This window comes from Phascolarctos cinereus, unplaced genomic scaffold (genome assembly GCF_003287225.1).
Source record: "Phascolarctos cinereus isolate Bilbo 61053 unplaced genomic scaffold, phaCin_HiC Scaffold_9;HRSCAF=440, whole genome shotgun sequence".
NCBI lineage: Eukaryota > Metazoa > Chordata > Mammalia > Diprotodontia > Phascolarctidae > Phascolarctos > Phascolarctos cinereus.
In genome coordinates, this window is record NW_027556402.1 from 35,029,914 (window position 1) to 35,052,834 (window position 22,921).

The following is a 22,921-nucleotide window of genomic DNA, read 5'->3' on the forward strand; positions in this document are numbered from 1 at the left end:
TTGAGAATTGATAGAATGTTGGGAGAAAAAGAAGTTTTGTATTGGAAGTTTTAAGTTTCCTGAGAAATGTCTTATTAATGAAACCCACTGAAAATAACTGTCTTCATGTGAAGTCCTTCTCCCTAGGAAGTCAGAGGCAAAGTGTGTGTGTTATTTGTGATCTGTGAGGATCTATAAAGAGTAAAGCAAGAAACAGTTTTAATGTGAAGTGATGCTCTCCATAGAGTTAGGGAGATTGTGTGTGTGTGTGTGTGTGTGTGTGTGTGTGTGTGTGAGAGAGAGAGAGAGAGAGAGAGAGAGAGAGAGAGAGAGAGAGAGAGAGAGAGAGAGAGAGAGACTTAAAGTGAGTAACTTTTCCCTATGGAGTCAGTGATAAGGTGTATGGTTCATCAGTGATATATGAAGATTTATGAAGACTCTGCAGAGAAAACAGGAAGGAGGTAAGGAAACATTTCTGTCTTGTTGGAACTATTTTAAGAATGGTGTTACAAAGAGAAGTTTATAAAGACAACTGTACGAAGAGTCTGAAAAAAGCTAAAAGATTGCTTCCTGTGAGTCTTAAAGAGAAAATAAAGAGAAAGGACTAGTTCTAAGAAAAATATGAAGATTGTGTTTAAGTGATTTTAATTACTATCTAGAATGAGTTGGATGATTTGAGATTTAGTTCCAGACAAGTGAAGAAGAGTCAACTTTCCTGAAGTGATTGTGGTTGTGACATAGGTTGTTGCCAAAATACTGTAGTCATATATGCCTTCATTTATTATCAATTTCACTAGTGAATTATATATACATGTACAGTAATTTTATTTATTTAAGTATAGATAAAGAAATAGGTAGTATTGGGACTGGAGGGTTCTCTACTTCATCAAATAATTTAAGAAGTGGAGTCGGAGTTTAAGCTAATTATTTAATGAGATAGAGATTACAAATCCATTAATGAGAAATAAATGATCACAACATACTCCTACATCACTATAGAGCTTTAGAGTATAAAACTAATTATATAGCAATGAGTCAAGTGATAGGCTGTGGTGGGGTGACTCATAAGAGGCTTGGTTAGTCCTCCAGACCATATAAACTGAACAGTCATAGTTTTAGAATTTTGCTAGAAATAATAGTCAAGCTCACTAGATTATATGTAGACTCTGTTGCTGTCTTCTTCTTCTTCTTCCTCTTCTTCTTTGTCTTCTTCTTCCTCGTCTTCTTCTTCTTCTTCTTCTTCCTCTTCTTCTTCTTCTTCTTCTTCCTCTTCTTCCTCTTCTTCTTCTTCTTCTCTTCTTCTTCTTCTTCCTCTTCTCGTCTTCTTCTTCCTCTTCCTCTTCTTCCTCTTCTTCTCTTCCTCTTCTTCTTCTTCTTCTTCTCTTCTTCTTCTTCTTCTTCTTCTTCTTCTTCTTCTTCTTCTTCTTCTTCTTCTTCTTCTCTCTTGTTTTAAATTGGGACATTTGCCCTTTTCCCATCCTGAAGCTTTTATCCTATTTCTCGTGAGCTTTCAAAGGTGACTGACGGTGACTCAGCAATCAGTACTTAAGGATGTAGCTCCTTTTGGGCAGGTAACTTGACCTCATCAAGGGCATCGAGGTTCTCTCTTACTATCTCCTTATGTAAGCAGCAGATGGTCCAGAGGCGCTGGGCATATTGTGCTATCAGTCATTCCCTAAGCCAGAGGACCTGTTTGAGCACACCCAGACCACATGATTTCCCCCTCCTTTCTTGTGGGCAGAGTTTCTCTAGCAGCTTAAACCCCTTCAGGGATATGGCTTTCCTTTCTTAAGCAACTCACTCCCCATTCCTTCGATGGGGGTTGTGGTTTCCTTCTTAACTCCTTGTTTGAAGAAGGGCAGTTTCTAGGGACAAAGGAAAAGAGAAAGGCTTGTGCTTTGCTCTCTGTTGGCCGTGCACATACCAGCTCACAAAAGTTCCCATCATACTCCAATCTAACTTTCTCCTAACCCCTCTAAAAATATGACTCCTAAGTCCCAGGCCTATTTCAAGTAAGATATTGGTTTTCTCAGGAAAGAAGAACTGGCCCTCCTTCTCTCTCCCTCTGACCATATATCTATAAACGTGAACTCAAATACAACACACAGCATTGGATTTGTTGAGCCTTAATCACATTTCCCAGCATAAGAAACAAAGTGAACTTTTAGAGGTTAATATTTTCCAAAGCCAGAGGGAACCAGGGTATTTAAAATAAATATATAACCCATAATGCATTTTATCCTCTCCAGAGAGAAGTAAAGGGGAAGGTAGAAGGAAGGGCTCTCTTTCCAGTCTGAATTGTATCAACACTATGGAGTTTACCAAGACATAGACGCTTGAATTATACTCACCATTTTGGCTCAGGATTCCTTGAAGCTGCTTGCAACCTCCCATCTGTTCTGCATGGCCCAACACCCGTATCTCCTGCTCAGTATGATGTCCTTCCCCCTTCTTCTTGCTTGCTGGGCTTCTAGTCTTCTGCCCAGTTGCTCCTTTACCAAAGACAGGGAGGAGGGAGAAGGTTGGGAGTCTAGGTCAGCCCCCTCCAGCCAACAGCAGTTGGTATCTCTTCTGAAGTCTTTTGAATCACTGTCCCTTGTGAATCAACCGTTATTTTTTTGCTACCCTCAAGCAATTAACACTCACACTCTTGAAATTACTTTATGTTTTTAGTGGGGTCCTTCTCTTCTCTCTCCCTCACCTAACCCTCTCCTCTGCCTCCCATGGAACATGCTATCATATTAATTTGCATCTACTTCATGTATACTTACATGAGCACATGTATCTCTTCAGTAGAGTGTAAGTTTCTCAGAGTCAGGGACTGTTTTATTCTTGTCTCTTTATCCCTAGCATCTAGCACAGTGTCTTATACATAGTAGGCAATTAATAAATAAACTTAACAAATTAATAAATTGTTGAATTAAATTGCCTTTTAGCCATCCCCTACTCCCTACCCCTCATCCCCACCCCCGCCTGTTCCTTATAGTTCAAAGATCATTCTGTAAGGGATAACAGGGATAACAGGGATAACAGAAGCATAAGAATGGAAGGGCTCTAGCTTTTTCCTTCATCAGTTAACATAATCCTACCCAAACTGAGCAATGCTCCTATTTCTTCTTTGTGCTCCCTCTTTTTCCCCAGTAGAGCTTAAGTCATTTCCCCAAACAAAAAACCTTTTTGTTGTCAATTGCTGTCTTCTCTAGCCTTAGCTCATTCTAAGCTCAAGCACTCTGACAGTATTCTTATAACCTGTTTTGTTCCCTACCTGCCATCTTCCATTGTCATTCAGGTATTCAGTCATGTCCAACTATTCATGACCCTGTGGACCATGGCACACTGTTACCATCCAAGGGTTTTCTTGGCAAAGATTGGTGTGGAATGGTTTGCCATTTCCTTCTCCAATGGATTAAGACAAACAGAGGTTAAGAGTCACGTAGCTAGTTAAGTGTCCCAGGCTGGGTTTGAACTCAGGTCTTCCTATCTCCAGGTCTAGGGCTGTATCTACTGAGCCACCTAGCTACCTCCTTCATCTTCTATATATGGCTTTTAAAATTTTCCTATGTAGTTTCTTTAAACAACTCTTGTCTTTTTAGGGACATCAAGGAAAGGTCAGTCTTTGCCCTGTCATATTCCATCAAAGAAAACCTTTTCACGCTTCATAAAGGGTTAAACTCTTGTTTAACATCCCCTTTATCTGTCTTACTACTTTCTGTAACTATATCATCTAGCTTGGAGGGTAGTGTACAGGAGAAATCAATTGTCCAGAGACCAACCACCCCATTTACACCTATACATAATGCTTCCTTCCCAAATTTTAGAAATTACTTTTTTTCTTTTTTAAGGCAGTTGGGGTTAAGTGACTTGCCCAGGGTCACACAGCTGGTAAGTGTCAAGTGTTTGGTCTGAGACTGGATTTGAACTCAGAGCCTTCTGACTTCAGGGCCGGTGCTCTATCCACTGCACCACCTAGCGCCCCAGAAAATACTACTTTCAAAGAACACATCTCTAACATAAAGCAATGTTGACTTTAACACCTTTTTGAACTTGGTCATTTGTTTAGCGGTTTACATATAGATGAGCTACTGGATGCTCTGTATCTTACTTTTTTTCCCTTTGGGAAACAAACACTTTCATTATCATTCAATGAAATATTGTTCTCCTCAATGCCATACAAAATGCTTGATCTGTTTTTGTTTAATGCTTTATGAATTACATGGCCACAACGTAAACATTGTTCTACATTAATGTACTTAGATTATTATTAACATCAGGAGTACAATATCAATATTGTCTAGTTAGAAGTAGAACTGGAATATTTAATTTAATTATTCCCATTGAGTTTAGGAAGTCACTAGAATGGAGCCTTCTGGGCACAGGAACATATGAGGCTCTGTTCCCTTTTCACCCCCTCTCCATTTTCTCTCTTCACGATTTATATTTGGCTGAATAAGAAAATGTTCCTGCTGCTTCTGGCAGTCTGTGCAACTGCTACCAGAGAGACCTGGTTATTCTTTCCTCAGAGTAAGCATAACTGTGCCCCAAGGACCAGCTTGTAAACCCAGCATTCACATAAGGCAGGCCCCAGACTTACCCACTGTGTTATTTCTGCTATGCCTTATCACTTTTCTGGACTTTCTATGGGAAAATTCATTAAAAGAGCCATATGGGGACATATTAAACATCTATGTTAAAAAGTTCTATTTTTTGATTTTTTCTTCATCTTAATTTCCCAATGTATCACTTTCCTATTTCTTCCCAAGCACCTATTTCTTGGACAGTGTAACCTGTAGGTATCACAGAGAAGGTTAGATGGGATATCCCATCCTTTTTCCATTCTACTTCCCCCTTCCTTCTGGAAAGGGGAGAATTGCAGGACGCCATCCCCTGTCCTCCTGCTTCCCCCCAGGCCTTGCCTATGTCCATTTTCTTCCTAGGGGCTAGCTCAGGGTGTGACTTCCTTCATCACTTCCCTTTCCACTCTGCTCACCTACACCCCCCACGGCTGGAGATGTCATAAGCTGTACCTTATAAGGTTTAGCTCACTTTAACCTAGAAGAAATGGTCATCAGAGCCATGTGATTCCTTTCTCTTATGAAGTTGGTATTATATAAGAAGTTATTAATAAACCATAATACCTCTGAGTCATTCCCCAACCCCCCCACTCCCAATTAGGAGAATTCCTAACCTGGACAAAGGTTTTAGCTCTCTGCTGTAATTTAAATTTTGTATATTTCCAGCTAACCCATGGCTTCTTCCTTTCCCCCTTTTCTGGAATGGATTAAAGTTATAGAAATGCACTAAAATCCTTATGATTATGGGTTTTTTTATATGAAGCAGAATCAGGATAAGGGAAACAGCCTAGATAAGAAGAAACCAGAAAAGAGTATAGACAGACACAGGAGGGGATGTTGAGGAAAGAGTGGATTTATGGAACTTCTTTTAGTCCTTGAAAAGGCAATTACAACCAGCAGCTTTAGCCTGTGTTCTTTATTCCAAGGCACCTGCTTGGACCTTATGGCAGAATGAAATCTCTTCCTTCTCTTTCTGACCATCCATTGCTCCTCTTTTGCTGCTTCTTTTCAGTTTAGCCCTTGGTGGGGCTGAGGATGTTACCTCTACTTTTTAGTTTGTTTTAACTAATCATATTTAGTATGAGGATTTCTTTCTATTTTTCATTTTCAGCAAGTGGGGTTAGGAGGGAGAGAAAATAGAGTTTTGTTAACTGAAAAAATTTCAATTAAGAAAATAAACAAGTCATTACAGCCCATCCCACTTTGATCAGCAGGTGAACAAAAATTTATGTAAGGGTCTTGTTCAGAGGAGTTTTCATGTTTGGGACTGCAAATGACTCTTGGAATTTGTGTATTTTTTTGGAATTAATGGCTAGGCATTCAAAAGACTCTTCTGTTTTCCTCCATCATTTAATAAAGTGTTCTGTAATATTGTGAACTACAGCCTTGGGAATGGGGAGCTGGCTTTTGTATACTGATCTGGGGTGGGGTGAGAGGAGATTGGTTGCCAAGTATATTTTTATAGGTTTATGAGCTAAGAGAAATGAGAAAATCATCTAAAGTTTATAGGACCATAGATCTTGAGCTGGAAGGGACTTCAGATGGGTCTGACTCCCTTGCCTTCACTTTAAAGATGAGGAGACTGAGGTTTGGAGAAGTCAAATAATTACTCCAGAATGACATAGCTATCGAGGTCTCACATAGGATTCAAATCTAAATCTTAATAACTCCAAGTTCAGTGTCCTATCACTATGCTGTTTTTGTTTTTGAGTCATTTTTTCAATTGTGTCCTACTCTTTGTGATCTCAGTTGGGGTTTTCTTGGCAAAGATACTGGAGTGGTTTGCTATTACCTTCTCCTGCTCATTTTACAAATGAAAAAAATGAGGCAAACAGGGCTAAGTGATCTATCCAGGATCATAACTAACATCTGAGGCTAGATTTGAACTCGTCTTTCTGACTCTAGGCCCATCACTCTATCCACTGTTTCCACCTAGCTGCCCTCCTATACTGCAATGTCCCCTCCCCGTCAAATCCTCTTGATCTAATAAAGGTTTCTAAGGATTATGCTCGTAAGACAATTGTATAGTGTCATGCTAGTAGATGACATAAGTGCTTAAAATTGTTCTGAAATTTAATGCTTAAAGAAAAATAAAGGGAAAGAATATGAATGATAAAGAGTTTACTTTCCTGATTATTCTTTAAGAAAATCAAAGTCAAATTAATAGTATGAGCAATGTTTGATTTATAAAATTCAGCATGTAAAAAAATCTTTGTCATGCTATATTTTTGTACTGGTTGTATAGTATTTTTAAAAAACTATGGTTAATAAAAAATTAACCTATTCTTTCTATAAACCTTAAAATTCTTTGGTATGGATGCCATCATTGCCTATGAATGAAGGCATAAAATATAAGACCTCGACTCTATTATTATAAGCTATGATTTTCCTAAACTTACACAAATGATAATTTTTGACATTGGCAATTCTTAGATGTCAAATAGCAATAAATTTCCCTTGACATTATACATTTATGGTAACAGTGATTGCTTTTGTAAGTGAGAAAACTGGTGAAATTGTGCCATCTAGTGCCCTGTGCTGAAATGAACACCTTTGTTGATTAGATTTTTAAAAACAGTTCTTAGGTACACACACACACACACACACACACACACACACAGAGGAAATGTAAACATCCTAATCATCCTAACACAGTATTATAGTTAGCCAAATTGAACAAACCAATACAATAATATTATCACAATAGTGTCAATTGATGATTTGGAGAACTAGGAAAAATCAAAAATTGAATTCTTTCTTGTAAGAACGGAATTCAGTTAGATTTAGCAAATATTTATTAAGTACCTACTATGTGCAAGGCACTGTTCTAAGTCTCTGCCCTTAGGGAGCTTACATTTTTCTAGGCAGGGAGAATACAGGGCAGACACAAGTAGGTAAATATAAAACATATAATAGTGAGTATTTAAGAGTGGCAAAATGCTTTATATACCATCATCTCATGTGCTTTTCACAATAACCCTGTGAGGTAGGCTCTTCTATTCCAGTTTTACAGATGAGGAAACTGAGGCCAGAGAGGTTAAATTACTTGCTAAGGTTCACACAGCTAGTAACTGTCTGAGGCAGGCTCAGAATTCTGGTCTTTCTGACTGACTCCAAGTCCAGTGCTTATTACATAGAAAGCAATACAAAATAATTTTGGGCAGGCAAAAAATGCTAATAATTGAAAAGATCAGGAAAAGTTTTGTTTAAGAGTTGATATTAGAGCTGTTCTTTGAAAGAAGCCAGAGATTACATAAGGTGGAGGTGAAGAGAAAAAGTATTACAAATACAGAGAACTATTTGTGTAAAGCAACAGTAACCATATACAGCAGGGCAATTTGATTGGATATGATGGTACACAAAGAGGAATAATGTGAAACAAATCTGGACAGGCAGATGGGAGCCAGATTGTGGAAGGCTTTAAATTCCATGCAAGACAGTTTGCATTTTAGACAAGAGGGATATATATATACATATACATACACATATATATGCATATGTATATATACACACACATACATATATATGTATGTACATACACATATATATCTCTATCTATATTTAGAGAGATTTGAGTGGAGACATAAATACACACACACACACACAAGTGGAGCCATGAACAGTTCTGTTTTAGGAATACCAACGTACCAATTCGGCACACATGCAGATGACAGATTAGAAAGGGAAGAGACTAGAGGCAAAGAGACCAAATAAGAGACAAGTGTGAAGTCTGTGTTTCTAAGAATTAATTTGATACTCCCAGTTTTCCTGGATTAGTCAAGACATTTTTATTACTTTGGAAAAGGGGGGAAATCATGGACACTCAAGCAAATCTTAGAGCCTTGTTTTTGAAGTATAAGTGACCAATTTATACTTTTACAACTAGGTCAAGAAAACAAAGAATAAACTTGAAGTGCTATAAAATTGAAAGACAAATTGGTGGTGGTATCAGGGTAAAGACTATGTTGGGAGAGTTAGGTTTTAATAATATAATAAAATTTATTAAATAATATTTAAATAATAAAGTTAGGAGACTGATGAAGGCTTTTTTTTGACATGCTGTATTTCAAAATCCATACTGTTCTGATTTTTTAATCAGAAATGCTTTAAAGTCCTCTATTCCACCAATGGTACCCATCTGTGGGATTATAATTACTCAGCTTTGCAGACAAGTTTTTCTTGATTGTAAGCCTTTTTATCTTTTGGAATACTGTATTCCAAGATTTCCTCTCATTCATAGTAGAAGCTGTAGGTCTTAAGCACTCAGTGCTTAAATTCTTTGTTTTTGGATGCTTGCAATATTTTCCTTTGATATGGAAGCTTTGGATTTTAGCTATGATATTTTGTTTTTTCTTTTTGTTGAGGCAGTCAAGATTAAGTAACTTGGCCGGGGTCACACAGCTAGTAAGTGTCAAGTGTCAGAGGCTATATTTGCACTCAGGTCCTCCTGACTCCAAGGCTGGACCTCTGTCTACTGCACCACCTAGCTGCCCCCTGGCTATGATATTCTTGGACTTTTTCTTTTTTGAGTTTCTTTCAGGATATGATTTATGGATCTTTCTATAAGTATTTTGCCCACTGGTTTTAAAAGATCTAGTCAGTTTTCATTGATAATTTCTTAAACTATAGAATCCAGGCTTTTTCAAAAAAATTATGGTTTTCATGGAGTTTTGACTTGTTTTCTAGGTTGTTTTTGATATTATATCTTATGTTCTCCCATTTAAAAAAATTTTGATTGGGTTCTAATATTTCTTGCTATCTCAGGGATTTCTATTTGGTCTATTGTAGGTTATAATGAGTCTGTTACATGTGTAAGATTTGCCAATTTTTTTCCCCTAAGATATTTATTCTCCTTCCAATTCTTTCCTTCAGAGATTTTACTTTTTATTTCCTGCTTCATTTTGTCTAGATACTTATGTAGTCTGTGGAAACTCCATTTTTTTTCTTTGAGTCTCATGCATGCAGTTATGTAGTTACTTTCTCCTTCCTTTTGTCTTCCCCATTAGAGTGTAAGCTCACTATTTTTTTTAAATTTCTAGCACTTAGAATAGTGCTTAGCAGATAGTAGATGATTAATGTTTACTGACTTCTAGGCTAGATTTTTGGGCATCTCTAGATCTACAGTAATTTTTTATTCTGGTCAGTATCTTCTTTGGTTTATTATTTCTCCAGCTTTAGTACTTCAATTGGGACTTTTGCTGGGGCCAGGTTCCATCCCCAGATGTGCTTGTGGGTGGTATAGTTGGCCTGGATTGGTTTAGCCCTAGGTCACTGGATTCTTAGGCTGATTTCCACCTCCTGTGGTCTGGCTGACTTTCAGAGCATCTATCTTCAGAGCCCTATGTCATGACTGCAAGGGTTCTCAAGACTCCCTGGGCTCCTCAACTCTCCCAGTCTGTATTTCCAGGTGTTTGTTGGTCACCCTCACTCCTGGTGGCTTTCCTGCTATGAGTTTCCAACCACCTTGGGGATTCTGCCCACCTTGGGGCTTTCTCAGAGGAACCTTCTGCTCTTGTTGCCTTCCACAACACAAAGCCTTGCAATTTGCCTGTGTCTCTGGCTCATTTCTTATCAGGCTGGGAAGGTACTAGCTAGTTTGCCTATGCTGGCACTGGCTTTATTTGAACTCCCCTCTTTTATTGTCCGTGAACTTTTGGCTGACTTTTTGTGCTATCCAGGGTGGAAGAAATCACTTACTGTAGTTTCTCCTTGGATTTCTTCATCATTATTCTTTCTGGTGCAAATTTCAGGTTTTTGATAGGAGAGATCTGGGCAATTTGCCTCCATCCAGAGAACCACTGGATCAGGAATCTCTTAGGTTCCTAATATTAATGAGCTTCTCCAGGTATTTTTCTAGTAGTCTAGTTATTTCTTTTCAATGTAATATTATTTTATGATCATAATTTCCTTGAGCATTTAGATATTTACATCTAAAGAAAACAAATTGGAGGTAGATTATTTCCTTTGACAAAATATTCTTTCAGTTAATATCCATCCAGATAGATTTCCTAGCTACTAGAATCCATTCAACACCAGTAATGACTCACTAGCGCTTGTCTGTTCTACATGTGAATCTTGGTTCTGGATATGAACATTTCACTGAATTGCTTAGAAATTGTTTTAGAGCAAAACAAACCCATGTGAGTTAACTTGTGGGGATTCTGATTATTATATTCATAATATTTACATGCTAGCTAGCTAGCTTTTCAGGTAAAGAATATTGAGTTTCTTCAGATTTCACATTCTAACTATCTGCATCAACACAACATCAGTCAGGACCCTGGAATGGGATGTGATGCAACATTCTTTTATAACTTAGGGGTGGCCTTGAAATTAGGAAGAAACTTGAACAATGACATTCATCTTTTGAGGATGTGTGCTTACCCAAGTTATATGTGCAATTTCTAGTTTGCTGTTTAGCTTCTTGAGAATAATATTGTAGGACTTCTCTTGAAGAGTATCTGGTATTCTGCTTATTTGTCTCAATCGGACTTCAATAAGAATACATGGAACTTCTTGCAATGTCATTTTATAACTGTCTACTCCCACATCTTGGTTCCAAGTCCAAATCATTACTCCATTGACCTGGAATAGATCTACCCAACAATTTGAGAGCAATACAAAACTACGTGAGTTGGACAGTAGTTCTTTTACTCAACATTTTTTCTACGTTACCTATGTGACCGCTAGTTAGCTATCTTAGCAATAAAACTGGGTTTCTAATATTCTAGCTACTCAAGTCTAACCAGAGGTAGCTAGGTGACATGAAGGCTGAAAAATGGAACTTGGAGTTGGGAAGAGCAGCGACCAAATCTGTCTCAGACATTAGGTGTGATGTGAAAATCACATAATCTCTCTCCGCCTCAATTTCCTCATTTGTAAAGTGGGGATAAGAATATTTCTTCATAGAGTTGTAAGGATTAGCTGAGATAATACATGCGAAGAGTTTCCCAAACTTTAAAGTGCAGTGTATATGCTAGATATTGTCCAATATTAATATGAAATCACTAGTGAGAATCGGTGCAGTTGGTATATTACTATTCTGGCAAGGCAGCTGGGGAGATGATGGAGAATAAATATTCTACATTTATTTATATCAGGCATGACTTACCAAGTCTAGTCTGAAAGGGAAGAAACTTGGAGTAAAGGGGTAGAAGGTACGGTGGCAAATTTAGGTGTGACAGAACCAAATTAGAAGGGCTTCTGGGGAAGCCAGTGGCTTCTCCTTCACTGGGAGTCTTTACTAACTGGCCTGATGCTCCAGGCCGCAGCAGTACCAGCATCCCCAGCAAGACAGGGTTCTGATACAAACCGTAGGGCACATCAAACAGATCCCTTCTGACGAGGTGATCAACCAGCAAACACTGCCAGTTACGCCCCATGTACCTGGCGTGCAAATGCAAAAGTGAGGCTGTCCCTGCCCTCAGGAAGCTTGCATTCTTTTTAGCAGCTGAGAGGATCAGGAAGTGGGGGGAGGCCTTAAATAATAGGGGTATTGTAAGAGGAGGAGGTGGGCATTCCCGGCGCTGGGGCGCTTCGGGCCAGAGGTGATAGGGCATGAGAGAGTGATCCGAGGGCCTTAGGGGCCACAAGCGCGTTCGTGGCGGCGACGTGGGGGGGGGGAAGGGAAAGGAAAGAGGCCTCGGCTTGGGCCCTTCCTGTGCCCTTGGGGAGACCCTCTCTTCGGGGCCGCCCTTCCGCCCCCTGGTCGCTGCTCCAGCCCGCCCCTTTGGGTGGAGGCTCAGGGTGCGGGATCCGTCGCGGTTCTCATGTCCCCGCACGCCCTGGCCTAGCTGCGGGAGCGGCGGCCGCCTGTTGGCGCAGGGCGGTTGGGCGTGCTCGCGGGGAAGCTCAGCGCGCGCACCGTCTGCCTTGGCGCACGCGCGCACCCTCCTGGGAGCCAGAGGGAGCGCTCGCACGCATGCGCACTTTCCGGGGGCGCGGGCTGGCGGGGAAGAGCCCGGTCCTGACCCCGCCCGTTTTCCGTTCCCCCTCAACCTCCGGGTATCTCCTGGCACGCGCTTCCCGCCCGAAGGAGGGTAGGGAGGAGCGTCGAAGGCCGGAAGTCGGGAGGGAGGCCGGAAACGAGATTTCGGGGATTCCCCTGCTCGCCCCCCGCGGGGCTGTTGGGATTGGGAGGTGGTGGCTTTTGGTGCGCCCCGTGGAAAGCGGAAGCCTTCGGGCGGAATGTGCACATCCGGCTGAGCGGGGCGGGCCGGGGTCTGGGACAAGGGCCACCCTCCTCCCGGGTTCAGGCCCGCGTTCGCCGCCCTCTCCCCTCCTCCCCCGCCCCCGCCCTCCCCAGGGGAGGGGCCGCCGGGGGCCGGTATGTACGACCGAGCCCCTCGGGAGATAACCCTGGCCAACGCCACCAGCACCGACGTTCTCGTGGGGCCCGGCTCCTACCAGGTGCCCTTGCAGAAGGACGGGGCGTCAGGTAAGAGCCGGAGGAGGGCTCCCCGCGGGGCCGCAGCACGCCTCTCGGCCCAGAGTGACACCGCCCCTACCCTCCCAGAGCGCACGTGCTCTGCCTTTTGAGTTAACAAGAATACCTGCAGGGACCAAACCTCGTCCGTGCATGCACTGCCCTCTTGTCTGTTCTACAAGGCATAGAGAATGCAGATGAGATCATTGCAAAGTAAAATAATAAAACTTTTGCCTTAATGCAATATGCAATGTGTCTTAAACACGATGACCAAATTTCCTACATTAGGCAGCAGTCCTGAATTTTGATTTCCTGACCTGCCGATAGTACTTGTGCCCAACTGTTGCTTTTTGACTCACTTTGCCATATTTTAGGCACTCTGCCTTTCTTTGTTCTTCTTGCCTTTTTCTTAATCCTCATTTCTCTTTTCCTTGATGAGATACCAATACTTGCTCCCTTAAAGCTCTCCAAGTTACTAATTGCCAAATCGAATAGCATTTTCTCAGTCCTTGTCCTTCTTGACTTTGCAGCGGCCTTTGACAGTGCTGATCATCCTTCTCTCCTTGATAATTTCTTACCGCTAGGTTTTTGGGACACCACTTTTCCTATTGTCCTACCTATCTGACCGCTCCTTAGTCTGCTTTAGTAGCTCTTTATCCAGGTTAGACCTGTTAACTGTGGGTATCCAACTGGGTTCAGTCCTGGGCCCTCAGCTCTTCTTTCTCTATACTGTTTAACATGATGATCTTATCAGCTCCAATAAATTCAATCCAGCAACAAAATGCTGATGTTTGAGGCAGCCAGGTGTCACTGTGGATAGAGTGCAGGGCCTTAAGTCAGGAAGCCCCATCTCAGACTGGATGTCGGGTAGACATCTTACACTTGAAATGTCCAAAATTGAACACATGATGTATATAAAGTGCTTCACAAATCTTAAAGTACCACATTATTGTATTGATGTTATTATTTAGGGTACTAGTAGATAGTTGGTTCACTCCTCAGATATGGCATTTTCAGGTAGGGACTTACCAGTCATTGAACAGGCCTCAGGGTTGACTCATCCTTAGGGGAGGCAAGATAGCTGTTGAGAAGGTTGAAAAGACAGAAGAGTGAACTGGGAGTAAAGTGAAGAATAGGTGAATTAGTACAAACACTTTACAACCCTTGGAAGAATAGATTTAAAAAGCTGATGCTGAAGAGGTAGTTAATAGCATAATCTTTACATACTCTGCCATTCACTATCTTTATGATCACGGATAAGTCGCTTAATCTTCTTGAGCCTCAGTTTCCTCATTTGTACAGTGGGGATAATAATATTTGCATGAGCTCTTTCACAGATTTTTTTCCCCTCTTTAGGAAAATGCTTTCCAAACTGTAAAACATTATTAAAAAGAGGTATTATTGTTGTTACTATTCTTGAGGCATAGGATTTTTCATTTCTGTTGTCTCTAGCAAATCCTCCCTTTTTCTCCAATCAATCCCACCCTCTTACCTTCAGTCTTTTCCTATCTATTGGTGCTGCCTACAAATGTGTCCATGTCTCCCTATCCTTTTTGGAAGTTTAATTCGATTTCTAATTTTAACCAGTGAAAATCTGTGTTCTCTGTCTCCCACCTTCTCCCTCCTCCACTTATTAAGAAAGAAAGAAAAACAAAACCCATTACAAACATGGTCAAGCAAAACAAGTTCCCCCATTGGCCATGTCAAAAAATAAAAAGTCTCCTTCTCCCTCTCTGTCAGGAGGTGGATGGCATACTTCATCATGAATCCTCTGGAATCATGGTTGGTCATTACATCAATTAGAGCTCTAAAGTATTTCAAAATTATCTGAATTATTATCAGAATCAGAAAACAACAATAATGGTATTTTATAAATTGTGCTTCTGGCATACTGCAGAGTTCATACAAGTCTCCCCAGGTTTCTTTGAAACCATTCCCTTTATCGTTTATGCTACAATAGTATGCTCTCACATTCATATACCATAACTTGTTCAGCCATTCTCCAATTGATGGACACCCTTTCAGTTTCCAATTCCAATTGTACCTAATAAGAGGTGTCATTTTGTACATATGGACCCTTTTTTCTCTCTGATGTATTTGGGGTATAATTAATATTGGTTTCAGTGGGTTGGAGAATATACACAGTTGATTAACTTATGGGGAATTTTTCCAAATTGCTTTTCAGAATGGCCGGACCAATTCACACTTCCACCAACAACACATTAATGTACCTGTTTCCCCACAATTCCTCTAACATTTGCCATTTTCTTGCCTTGTTAGCTTTTCTGATGGGTGTGTGTTGGAGCCTCAGAGTTGTTTTAACTTGCATTTCTCTGTTAGTAATTTAGAGCATTTTTTTTCACATGGCTATTGATAGTTTGAATTTCTTCCTCTAAAAAATCTTTACTTTCCTTTGACCATATATCCATTGGGGAATGGCTCTTACAAGTTTGAATCTGTTCCCTATATATCTTAGAAATGTGTCTTCACCCTCCTTAAAAAAACCTGTCACATCATCCTACTATCCTTGCCAGGCATCTCATTCTGTAAGTTCCTTGAGAAAGCTATATACTACAATCAATGCCTCCAATTCCTCTCCTCTCACTCTTTTCTAAACCCTCTGAAATCTGGCTTGTCGTCTTATCATGCAAGTGAAACCTAGCTTTGCAAAGTTACTAATGATCTCTTTTGTTCACCTGTCTATCTAGCAACAACAACATCCATCCATCCATCTGTCCATCTATCCAGCTATCTATTTATCTATTTTCTATTTATGTCTGCCTGTATTTATTGTTTTCTATTTGTTTTAATGAGCTAAAATCTCCCGCTTTCCTCTTTGCCAAATGAGACCCAGTAAAAAGAAAATCCATTATAAACATGCATAGTCATTTAGTCAATCAAAACAAATTTTCACATTGACCATGTCCAAAGAAGTGTTTATCTAATTCTGCATTGACTCCTTCACTTCTTTATCAGGAGGTAAGTAGCATATATCCTGGTCATTATACTGATAAGAGTTCAGCACAATAGTATTCCATCACATTTATGTACTATAACTTGTATCCATTCCCCAATTTATGGGCACACCTTCAGATTCTCATTCTTTTCCACATCAAAAAGAGCCATGAATATTTTTGTATATTCTTGAAATTTGTTTTGCTGAATACTAATTTCCTTAATCATTAAGACTATTTGCTGAATACTAATCCTTCTTTTAATCTACCCTCCCTCTAATTTCTCCTACTCCCTTCTCTCCTCTCTCCTATTCTTTGTTGAGTGAAATGTATTTCTATACCCAACTATGTGTTTGTATATGTTATTCCTTTTTTTGACCAGTTGAGAATGAGGTTCATGTGTCAGCCACTCTCCTTCATCCTCTTCCCTGTTGTTATAGATGTCTACTTGCACACCCTACCTTCCTTTCCTTTCCCTCTCTCTACTCCCTTCGGTGTATTCCTTTTCCCAGCTCTTTCCATTCTTTTCCCAGTTCTTTTCACAAGATCATCAAGACATAACAGAACCTCTCCCAGGCCTTATCTAATAGGACTCCCTCTATGATCCTGATGATAGGGCCCAGAGCAAACACATGTATCATCTCCCCATATTTGAATGTAAGCAGTTTATCCTTGTTTAGTCCTTTATCGTTCATTCATGTTTCATTTTTTACTGAAAGCATGATGGATCATACACCGTCAAGGAGGAGGGATATGGACTCAAGGTCAGCTACTGTAGTGACTAATTATTTAATTTGAAAAGGATGCAAACCAAGATTAAAGTGGAGGGAGGGTTAGTATGTAACTTTTTGTTTGCCTCTTAGGCTGAGATGCAGCAGAGCATGAATTGATTCTCTGCTGCTTGTGCTAATTTTGGCCTGGCAGTTAACACCAAGAAAACAGAGGTTCTCTACCAACCTGCACTGCACCTTCCATACATGGAACCATCTCGATTACAGCAAATGGAGAAATTTTGAATGCTGGGGATAAGGTCACTTACCTTAATAGAATACTTTCCAAGGATGTACACATAGATAATGAGGTTGATGCATGCATTGCCAGAGCTAGCTCAGGTTTGAGAGGCTCCCAAGGGAAGTTTGGGAGAGAAGAGGTATTAGGCTGCCTGCCAAACTAAGGTCTACAGAACCATTGTGCTGACCTCATTTGTATTCCTGTGAAACCTGGACAAAATTCCAGTGACATGCCAGGAAATTGAATCGCTTCCCTTTGGATTGTCTTAGGAAGATTCTGAAGATCACCCGGCAAGATAAGGTACTGGACACTGAGGTTGTTTCTCAAGCTGAACTGCCAAATATTTAAACTCAGCTGCAAGAAAGCACAACTTTTATGGGCTGGCCACGTTGTTCAAATGTCAAACATAGGCTTGCCTAAAAGACTATTTTATAGGGAACTCACACAAAGCAAACACTCACATGGAGGTCAGAAGAAGCAATACAAGGACTCTCTCAAGACCTCTCTGAAGAACTTTGGAATCAATTGTGAGACATGGGAGACACTGGCACAGGACTGCCCAGCATGCCATGCCTGCATCAAAGAAGGCACTGTGCTTCTGAACAGAGTAGAAATTAAGTAGCTCAAGAGAAACGTGAAATGCATAAATTTAGAGATATCTCCACTTCAAATATTCATGTGGACTGTTTGTGCCTAACCTGTGATAGAGCATTCCTAGTCCATATTGGTTTAATCAGCCACAGTTGAACACACTGTACCCTGACTCCAACATAATGATGTCATTTTGGTCTTCTTCAAGCACAAAGGACAACCACCACCATCCACTGAGTCATGTGATCCTGACTGTGGCTCCTCAGTACTTGATTTTTTTCTTTCTGGCTACTTGCAATATTTTTTCATTGACCTGGAAGCTCTGGATTTTGGCTGTGATTTTCCTGTGAGCTGTCATTTTGGGGTTTCAGGAAGTGACTGGTTGATCCTTTCTTGTTTCACTTTGCCCTTTGGTTCTAAGAGATCTGAGCAGTTTTCTTTTCAAGATTTATTGAAATATGATGTCTGAGCTCTTTTTTTGCTTATGACTTTCATGGTCCAGTGATTCTTAATTTTTACCTCTTGAACTTTTTTCCAAGACAGTTGTTTTTGTTATGAGGTGCCTTACATTTTCCTCTATATTTTCAGTCTTTTGACCTTGTTTTAATATTCCTTATTGCCTCATGGAGTCATTGGCTTCAATTTGATCGATTCTCATTTTTAGGGAGTTTGTTGCTTGGATAAGGTTTTGTCCCTCCTGTGCCAAGCTGTCTATTCCCTTTTCAATTCTTTCTTCCATTGCTATCATTTCTTTTCCATTTTTCCCTCAACCCATCTCATATCATTTATAATAAAACAAAAATAACCTTAAAAATTCTTGCTTCATCTTTTCTAGGAATTCTAGTTGAATTTTTGCTCATGTTGTGTTTTTCTCTAAGGCTTTGCTTATAGTTTTGGAGTCATTCTCTTCCTAAACTTCTCTGATACGTAATAGCTCTTTATGGTAGGATTCTTTTTTTTTTTCCTTTGATCTTTCTAGTCTACTTCTTGACTTTGGATTTGCTGTTAGGGCTGGGCTTTATTTATTTATTTATTTATATTTTTAAAAGTGAGGCAGTTGGGGTTGAGTGAAGGGCTGGGCTTTATTGCAGTTCTTGAGGGCAAGTCTGAGTTGGTCTTACTGCTGCTTTCTTGGGATATTGAGTGTTATTCTAGGACCTCAGAGACAGGCATGTGATTTGCAGGCTGATAGTGTTCCCAAAGTGAAATGTTCCAAGGCAAAGTCTAGCTGCTGACCTCCTGGTCTGAGCTCTGTGAGTTCCTGACCTGGGTTTTTGTCTGAGCAAGAGTAAACAGCTGCTGATCTCAGCCCCTGTCAGCTAGCTGGAAAGCTCTGCTGGTTCAGATTATCAGAATGTTAGGTTTCTCTTTGGTCTGGGATTCCTGCCCTGGTTATTCCTGCTGGGCTAGATGGTGGAAATGAGACAGTGCTCTGCCCCATACTACTGCTGCTGCTGGCTTCTCAACTTCCTCTTTTCTTAGTATACTGCCTAGGGCCTCTCCACCTGGGAATGTTACCCTGAGAGGAGCTCCTCTTTTTAGGCCACATTGGATCTGTGTCTTAGAACTGGATGGTGGGCAACAAAGCAACAAAGCTGACAGTTTGTACCTGTCTCCATTGAAGGGCCCCTGGATGGGTCTAGTAATGTCCTGGTATGGGTCTGGGATCTCCTCTTGCATTGGTGAAGAGCCTCTCCCTGAATGCTGCAGTGCTTTTGCTTTGCAGACCTCCCTGTTCCTCTTCCTATGCTGAACTGAGCTGCACAAATTACTTACTGTGATTTTTTTTTTCAGAGTTCCCCTTCAAGGTTTGGGTGGAGCCAAGATGGGAAAGAAAAGGAAAGGACTCATCTGAGCTCTTCCAAATTTGTTTCTAAACAGCTTTAAAATAAAGCCTCATAATGAAGTCTAGAGTAGCAGAACCAAAAAAAGGATGGGGTGAAGCAATTTTCCAGCCCAGGATGACTTAGAAGGTTGGCAGGAAAAATCTATCACACCAGGGTGAGAGTGGAGCACAGTTCAGAGCAGGCAAAATCTCAGCTGCATAGTAGTTATTATAAGGGCAACAGAACCAGCAGCACTGGCTTCCAGAGCTCTCAGCCCTCTCAACCCTTTGCTGAATGGGTGCAGGACTCTGTTGCATTGCCCATAAGAGGATCCATCCAGGTCACAATCTTGGGTCACAATCCCAGGGTGAGGAGAAGCATTAGCACACCAAATCTTGCAGCTGTGGGGGAGAAGGGACCTAGGCATAGTTCCAGGGCAGAAAAGAGTGCTTGTGGTCACTTACAGACCTGGAGCAGAGGCCAGGAGAATAGTAAACATCTCTTTCCTTAGATCATATCACCTTGAAGACTGAAAATTTACAGACCCCCAGAATTAGCTGTGAAAATGGCTACACAAAAAGCCTGAAGCTTAGGACAGTGACGCCTCTGCCCCAGGATCAGAGCCCAACTTTAACATAAAGTTAAAAGTCAAGAAATAGACTGGAAAAATAAGCAAACAATAAAATAAGAATCTGACCATAGAAAGTTACTATGGTGACAGGGAAGATCAAAAACACAAATTCAGAAGACAACACAGTCAAAACTACTACATCCGAAGCCTCAAAGAAAAATGTGAATTTGTCTCAGGCTCCAAAAGAATTCCTAGAACAGCTCAAAAAGGATTTTTGAAATCAAGTAAGAGAGATAGAGGGGAAATTGGGAAAAGAAATGAGAGTGATGCAAGAAAATCATGAAAAAATTGGGAAAAGAAATGAGTGATGCAAGAAAATCATGAAAAATAGCATCGTAAAGGAGGCACAAAAAATACTGAAAAAAATAACACCTTAAAAAACAAAATAGGACAGATGGTAAAAGAAATGCAAAAGTCCACTGAAATGAAGAACTCCTTAAAAAGCAGAATTGGTCAAAAGGAAAAAATATGCAAAAATTGACTAAAGAGATGAACTTAACAAGTAGAGTTGGCCAAATGGAAAAGGAGGTTCTAAGCTCACTGAAGAAAATAATTCCTTAAAAATTAGAACTGGGAAAGTGGAAGCTAATGACTCCATGAGACACCAAGAAACGATAAAACAGAGTCAAAAGAATGGGAAAAAAATAGAAGAAAATATTAAATATATCACTGGAAAAACAACTGACATGCAAAACAAATCCAGGAGAGATAATTTAAAAATTATTGGACTACTTGAAAGCAATGATTAAAAAAAAAGAGATGACATAACATTTCAAGAAATTATGAATGAAAACTGTCCTGATATTCTAGAGCCAGAGGGTAAAATAGAAGTGAAAATAGTCTACCTATGAGCTCCTGAAAGAGATCCCAAAATGAAAACTCCCAGGAATATTATAGCCAAATTGCAGAGCTCCTAGGTCAAGGAGAAAATACTACAAGCAGTCAGAAAGAAACAATTCAAACATCATGGAGCCACAGTCAGCATAACACAAAATTTAGCAGTGTCCACATTAAAGGATTGGAGGGCTTGGAATGATATTGTGGAAGGCAAAGGAGCTAGGACTGCAATCAAGAATCACCAGCCCAGTAAAACTGAGTACAATCTTCCAGGGGAAAAATGGATATATAATGCAATAGAGGAATTTCAGGCATTCCTAATGAAAAAGACCAGAACTGGATAGAAAATTTGACTTTCAAACACAAGATTCAAAAGAAATAGAAAAAGATAAACAGAAAAGGGAAAACATAAGGGATTTGATAAGGTTAAACTGTTTACATTCCTATGTGGGTAACTCCTAAGAACTTTTTAGAAGGAGCATTCATAGAGAGCCCAGGTGTGAAATGATATGATGGGATAGTATCTAAAAAAATACAATTTAGGGCTGAGAAAGAGGAATGCACTGGGAAAAGGGAAAAGGGAAAGGTAGGATGGGGTAAATTATCTGACATAAAAGAGGCATGAAAGCACTTTTACAGTGGGTGGAAGATGTGGAAAGTAAAGGTAAGTGTTTGAACTCTCATCAGAATTGGCTCATTGAGAGAATAATATACACACTCAGTTGGGTAGGGAGATCTATCTTACCGTATCCTTTGGTATTTTCTTAGAAGAGAAGGGGATGAGAAAAGGGAGGTGCTAATGGAAAGGAGAGCAGATTGGAGGAGGTGGTAGTTAGAAGCAAAATTTTTGAGGATGGATAGGGTGAAAAGAGAGAGAAGGTTAAACAGGGAGAAAATAGGATAGAGGGAAACACAATAATCACTGAAAAATGTTTACAGTAAGTTTCTCTGATAAAGCCTGCATTTCTCAAATTTATGGAGAACTGAGTCAGATCTATAAGAATATAAGTCATTCCCCAATTGATAAATGATCAAAGGATATGAACAGTCAGTTTTCAGATGAAGTAATCAAAGCTATGTGTAATCATATGAAAAAAATGCTCTAATTCACTATTGGTTAGAGAAATGCAAATTAAAACCACTCTGAGGTACCACCCCACACCTATCACATTGGCTACTGTGACAGAAAAGGCAAATGGTCAATGCTGGAGGAGGTATGGGAAAATTGAGACAGTAATGGACTGTTGGAGTTTTGAACTGATCCAACCATTCTGGGGAGCAATTTGGATCTATGCCCAAAGAACTATAAAACTGTTGTATGTACCCTTTGACCCACAAATGCCACTACTATGTCTATATCCCAAAGAGGTAAAAAAAAAAAAAGGCAAAGGACCCACGTGTACAGAAATAATGCTATAAATAGCAGCTCTTTTTGTGGTTGTAAAAGTCAAAAATTGAGAGGATGCCAATCAATAGGGGAATGGCTGAAAATACTGTGGTATATGATTATGATGGAATACTGTTGTGCTTTAAGAAATGATGAGCAGGATGCTCTCAGAAAAGCCTGGAAAGACATGAACTGATGCAAAGTGAAATGAGCAGAACCAGGAGAACATTGTATACAGCAACAGCAGTATTGTATGATGATCAACTGGAAGTGAGTTAGCTCTTCTAAGCAATACAATGATCCAAGACAATTTTGAAAGACTTATGATGCTATCAATCAACTTTTCCTTTTGGTCACTGTCTTTTGTAAGTTTTTGCTACAGTAGTATCTCCTGGTTCTCCTGTCTGCCCTGTATACTCCCCCCACAGTGAGTTCAAGTTGTTCCCTTTTATCTCCAGGATCAAAAGCCCAGCTTCTGTAGAAGGCCTTCCTGGTCTCCCCCAATTTTAATGCCTTTTTCTTCCAGATTATCTTCCATCTACTCCATATATATGTTTTATATGTTCCTAGTTATTTATATACTGTCACTCTCATTCAAATGTAAGCTCCTTGAGAGCAGAGATCATTTCTTTGCCTTTTTTGGTATTCTCAGCACTTTGCACAATGCCTAGCATATTGAAAGGACTTAACAAATGCTTAAATGTTTACC

General features: G+C 40.1%; 1 protein-coding gene and 1 long non-coding RNA gene across 2 annotated transcripts in view; one reads left to right on the forward strand and one right to left on the reverse strand.

The window, feature by feature from the left end:
- Nucleotides 1–1,373: 1,373 nt before the first annotated feature.
- Nucleotides 1,374–13,099, reverse strand: LOC144455121 (uncharacterized). The gene is made up of 3 exons (XR_013483791.1): nucleotides 12,957–13,099; nucleotides 2,331–2,471; nucleotides 1,374–1,844 (listed from the first exon to the last, which is right to left on the reverse strand). It is a non-coding gene; the product is annotated as an uncharacterized LOC144455121 (long non-coding RNA).
- The window catches only part of STPG2 (sperm tail PG-rich repeat containing 2), a 543,661-nt gene continuing 533,233 nt past the window's right edge, over nucleotides 12,494–22,921 (forward strand). Inside the window, 1 exon segment of the mRNA XM_021008393.2 lies at nucleotides 12,494–12,987. Coding sequence (XP_020864052.1) covers nucleotides 12,879–12,987 — 109 coding nt within the window. The 5' untranslated portion in view covers nucleotides 12,494–12,878.